We start from the raw sequence: 5,487 nt of genomic DNA, 5'->3' as shown, positions 1-5,487 counted from the left end.
AATTTCGAAAAATTGACCCTTATGACTGGTTTTGTGGTCCAGGGTCACATATTAGAATAGAAAACAGCTATTTTAAAATATACTATTTCACAAATTACTGTATTTACTGTATTTTTTTTATTTATTAAGTAAATGCAGTCTTGGTGAGCAGAAGCGACAAAAATCTTACAGGGTTTATTTTAGTTCTTGTCTTTCGTGTCAGTTTTGAAAGATCCCGATGGAAACCCATATAGTCTGCTGGACGACACCGAGACGGATCAGACAGCGGACACAGATGCCAGTGAGTCCCAGATGAACAGCAGCCGTCGCAGGCGCTCCCGTCGTCGCCGCACAGATGAAGACAGCACAGTCATGGATGGCATGAGCGAGTCCGACAACACCTCCCTCAGCGAGAACGGTCTCGGTAAGCACATCAGTAGGAGCTTCACTGCATCTTACTCAACCAAATCAAGTCAACTGCAGTACATATACAAATTGCAAAACCAACAGTTGTTTATTTAGAACCACATAATTATAAATAATACTACAGAAAAGAAGTACAAACTGTACATCAGGAACGGAGCAAGTGATGAATAGGTGATTGAATCATTGACTCACTAGATTCGTTTAAAAACGCTCGTTCATTCATAAACGAAACACCGCTGTGTTTGCTCGGAGATGCGCAGAGGCTCAGCTGTGACTTTGTTTGAAACTATTTCCGTTGACGAAATAGAGCAAAATCAGGCAATAGTGTTGTAGTCGGACAATGCGAGTCACTTAATATTAACTTCTTGTTTATTGAACTGTTGTATTAAATCAATATCACATTTGAGAACTCCCTTAATAATCATTAAAAGCTGTCACTCACTTCAGTTCATCGTGATCTCACAAAGTTCCACTATAATCAACGAAGCGCCCTACACTGCACAATGAATCTCGTATTTACACCCTGTCTACACTTTGTTTGTTATAATGAGAGGATTGGTGAGCTTGCAGAACTCAGCACTGAACAAAACCCGAGCAGTGAGTGGATTCTGATTAGCATTGTGTTCAAGGAATCAACAGATATGTCTGATACGTTACTCAACGCTGCAAAAACACGTTGTAAATAGAAACCTTTGAAGCTCCCCTGAGCGCAAACACGGGTATCCTGATCGGGTCAGGTGCTCCTTAATACTTTTTCATATGACTTAGTTGATAACATGACAAATTCCACAAATTGCAAGTTGCTCGAAAGGCTTTTTCCAAAACGGCTGTCAGTATTTAAGGTCTCCCGGTCTCTTGTAGATGATGCTGAAGCTAAACCCCAGCGGCGCAATCGTAGCCGCCGCCGCCGTTTCCAGCCTCCTGAGGAGAGGCAGCCAGGTACCGAGTTATGAATTAACGCGGGCTTTGTGTTCAAGCGAGTGTTAATCCAAAATGCATGGCACTGACCGCCTGGAATAACATCAGGACTTCAAACTAAACCCACACGATCAAACGGCATCCTGTGGCAAATAAATGAAGTTTTCTCTTGAGGAAAGTTATTGTCAGCGGTTTGTTACATTTGTAACAGGCATCTGCATGAAATAACATCCCAAAATTGGATGGAACTTCTGAATGTGCAGTGGTTTCACAATTGCAAATAACATTGTTTTTAATGCTGTAGGCATTGATCTGCATGGTTTATGTAAACACATGTCGGTCTTCTGCCTCAAAGGAGTGGTTTACCTACAGGATTGTGATATTAATTTACCGAAATGTCATTCTGAACCCTGAACAGAGAGATCGTCCAGCTGAATCTTCCTCTCCGCCGCAGCTCTCATATCTCTGTTGTCCGTGCACATACTCGAACTTCACGTATCGGATCATGGTTAACTTCCAGATTTAAGCTTTCCTGCGTCCCGCAACCAGATGGAAGCGTAAGATTTGAGAGCTCCGCCAGAGGAACATTTTCAGCGCTTAACTTTTAGTCTGTTCCTCACACAAAGCTATTTCACCCTCATTTTATAATTATAAAGCTCTTTTACTAATGAAATCGTCGATGTCTCTTGCAGTTACTGTGGCTGACTACATATCACGAGCCGAATCTGAGAGCAGACAGAGAAACCCAAGAGATCTGAGGAAGAACAAAAAGGACATGGTGACTCTATATTCCTTCTTTTATCCATCTCTGTGATTAGTTTTAAATTGAGGAACAGGGGTGCACAATATTTATGATATTTAATCATAATGATCGACATTTATTATAAAATATTTATATATATATATATATATATTTATATATATTAATTGGATATTTTCCGGCCGATAATGGATATTTAATTGTTTCTGCATATTAGTAAGTGATTGTGGCAAAGATGTACTATTTAACTCCTATTTTACAATTCATACATTTAGTTTTTTCTATAGCTGATTTGTATATTTATACATTTTTTGTGCAGTGCATTATTTTGTGATCAGGGTTATTATAGTTAACTAAAACAACAAAAAAATTCTTACTTATAAATAAATATAAAAAATGTTTCAGTTTGTTGCCAAGACAACATTTCTCATTTTCAATGTTAACTTAATGTACTAAAACAATTAAACATTTATAAAAAACTATATAGACATATTAAAAAACACTAATAAAATGACAAAAGGAATATTTATAAATTTTTCGTGCAGTACTTTATCATGTTGTCATCAAGGTTAATTTAGTTAACTAAAACAAACAAACAAAAAGTTACTTATAATAAATTGTAACTAAAAATGTTTTTTATTTATATATATATATATGTTTTGTTTCAGTTTGTTGCCAAGGCAGCATTTTTCATTTTGTTAACGTGATGTACTAACACTAAATTAATAATTAATAATAATGATAAAAAAACTATATAGACATATTAAAAATTAATAATAATAATAAAATGCCAAAACGGTCAAAAGTCAAAATGGAAAATACAAAAATAAAAACTAATTTAAAACAATTGTATTGAGTTTAAAATAATACAAATAGTATCTCAATTATACCAAAGTAATGGCTGAATGAACTTGTAGCATATACAAACCATTTTATTTCAGTTTTTAACAAAGTGGTTTCGTTTCATAATATCGCTTATTTATCAGTTATCTACTGTAATGTGGCCTAAAATTGTATTATATGTTTTTTTTAATATTGGTGCATCTCTACTCTGAAGCTATGTAGACAGGTTTCCCTCAGTCATCAGAAACCTGTAAATATTTGCTGGGAAAGTCTTGAAAAATGTTGCTCAGCTTTAAAGTATTTCATTTTTTATAAACCCATCTTCAGTAATCACCACAAACAACTGGACTAGTCATGAAAACTCAAGGTGTTGTATTTAGATGAAAGCTGCGTGAAGAGCTCTGCTTGTAATCGCAGCTGTTTTGCGTCGTCCACAGGGTCCAGTGGAGTTCATATCGGAGCACAGCCCCACTGAAGCCGTGAGCAACGGCTCCACCAAAGCAGACGATCAGAGCAGAGCGCCACGAGCTTCCGCCGAGAAGACACCCAAAGCCAAGCCAGCCGTCGTCAACGGAGTCTCCTAACCAGTTCGCTTCATTTCTCCAAACTCATAACCTTTACAATTTTACAATAGTGCTTGTACAAGCTTGCCAAAGATAGACGTACGGACTTCCACATTCTCGATTGCACTTTTCAGTTCCTTCACTATGGAACAGATAATTACAATGGAAAAAAAAAAAAAAAATTATGAGACGAAAAAAAACCCGTTACGTCACACCTGTATTCCTGATCGGATGCTGTGCCTTCAGAGCGTAGTTTCAACATTTTGTTGGCTGGCTATAGAGCAAACAAACAGAACAATACTTTCTGTATTTCTGAATACAGAAAGACTCCCAGACATCCTTAGCTGCTTTTTGTTACGTTTTAATATGCAACCACTTCTTCACGAGGGGTTATGGGGAAAAAAGGATGTTTTGCACTGAATAGTCATTTCTTGACCTTTAGAATAATGTTAAAGTCTGGAAACTGGTCTGCTAACTGTCCATTTTAAATGCTGTATGCACAACACTTCTTGAATGATTGAATTGGGTTTCATCTTTTGCCTGTTGGGTTGTTATGGTGGCAACCGAGACTGTTTCGCTAAAGGAGAAATTTTTTTTTTTTTTGGTTTATTTATTTTAAAATGTACAGTATTTAAAATTAACAACGCAGTGGATTTTAACACTAAACTGCCTGAACTTCTTAGCACGCAGATTACAAATTTGGACTACTGAAAGATCAATTTCCAGATGTTCTGTTCTGTAAACTACGTTCGTTAGTCCTTTTGGGTTTTTTTTAAGATCATTCTGGTTGTTTGATGTGCAATATGTTTTGTATGCAGGTAGTTCATAAATAAACATTTGATCTTCCAGCCAACCTTTCATAGTTGGTGTATCAAGTGTTTTTTGGTCTTTCCTGTCCAAACAAGGCTTCTGAATCTTTCAGCTTTCCTTTGTGTAAAAGTGTGGTAATGTTTGACGTTATTTGGTGAATCTGAATGGGCGAAATCCAAACATTTCAACCATGTGGTTGGGAATTTTGCATGAGGGCAAAAGATTCCCCATGTAGATTTTGCAACAATTGAAATGAATCTGATTTTTGCCACATTCAGCTGTGGTGTAAATTGATTCATTTTCATACAAAGGAGATCAGATCCAGATGACAGCATGGTGTTTAATGATCAAGTAAGAATTCAAGTGCATCAGAGAGGGCTCGTTCAAACATTTGATGAAGATCTATTTCTTCATCTGTCCGTCAAGTAAATCTTTAGCCTCGTTGATTTTTGTCGCTAGATATGGGGATCCACCTGCCAAAGAAACACAAACAACACCGACAGCTCAGAGGAACTCAGATCCTGCAGAGTTCTGTATGTTTTGCATTGTACGAAACATGAAGTCTCACCTCGGTCAGGATGGTTTAAAATCATCAGTTTTCTGTGTGCCTCTCTGATCTTGTTTTTGTTAGCGGTAGGACTAAACGAAAGAGAATGACAACTTTAAGAAATACACATGGGTCAAACTTTGTACAGTCCCTTTAATCTTATGATATTTAATATGGATTAGATTACCATCTACGTAAACATGTTTCTGACTCCGAAAGCAGATTAAAGGCTCATTCACACCAAAGACGTTAACTATAACAATAAATGTAAAGTTCAAATAATCCTAGAAGTATGCAATTATGATGAAATTAGTTCTATGAGAATAGTGAAGTCCTCACTACTGCCATAACATAAAGGCCTGTTCATACAAAAAACGAAAACTATAACGATTGTTAACTATTAGCATCCGCACCAATGGATTTTTTACATTTTCTTTATAAGGATGTGATGCATTAATGTTGTTTGCCGCTTTAAATCAGGATGGATTCTAATTGGCTGTCAATATTTTTTTCGTTCAGCAGCTGGAAAAAGTCATTCTGAAAATGATTCCATTGATATCAGGGGCGTAGATGACGCGGGGGATGTGTCCCCCCCACTTTTAATATAATGTAAATTCATCCCCCGCACTTTTTCGGGCAAG

General features: G+C 36.8%; 2 protein-coding genes across 2 annotated transcripts in view; one reads left to right on the top strand and one right to left on the bottom strand.

Annotated features, from left to right (window-relative positions):
* Nucleotides 1-4,342, top strand: part of LOC107727068 (fragile X mental retardation syndrome-related protein 1-like) — a 13,139-nt gene extending 8,797 nt beyond the window's left edge. The window contains exons 12-15 of the mRNA XM_016536832.1: nt 203-403; nt 1,267-1,344; nt 2,016-2,101; nt 3,364-4,342. Of these exons, the coding sequence (XP_016392318.1) occupies nt 203-403; nt 1,267-1,344; nt 2,016-2,101; nt 3,364-3,510 (512 nt within the window). The 3' untranslated portion in view covers nt 3,511-4,342. The remainder of the gene's footprint in view (nt 1-202; nt 404-1,266; nt 1,345-2,015; nt 2,102-3,363) is intronic.
* A 267-nt stretch (nt 4,343-4,609) lies between these two features.
* The window catches only part of LOC107727073 (mitochondrial import inner membrane translocase subunit TIM14), a 3,689-nt gene continuing 2,811 nt past the window's right edge, over nt 4,610-5,487 (bottom strand). Inside the window, exons 5-6 of the mRNA XM_016536837.1 lie at nt 4,868-4,938; nt 4,610-4,772 (exon numbers count right to left, since the gene is read on the bottom strand). Coding sequence (XP_016392323.1) covers nt 4,702-4,772; nt 4,868-4,938 — 142 coding nt within the window. The 3' untranslated portion in view covers nt 4,610-4,701. The remainder of the gene's footprint in view (nt 4,773-4,867; nt 4,939-5,487) is intronic.

Source organism: Sinocyclocheilus rhinocerous, unplaced genomic scaffold (genome assembly GCF_001515625.1).
Source record: "Sinocyclocheilus rhinocerous isolate Xijiao unplaced genomic scaffold, SAMN03320098_v1.1 scaffold1960, whole genome shotgun sequence".
NCBI lineage: Eukaryota > Metazoa > Chordata > Actinopteri > Cypriniformes > Cyprinidae > Sinocyclocheilus > Sinocyclocheilus rhinocerous.
The sequence above is the reverse complement of the archived record's forward strand: the minus strand, read 5'-3'. Positions and strand labels throughout refer to the sequence as shown.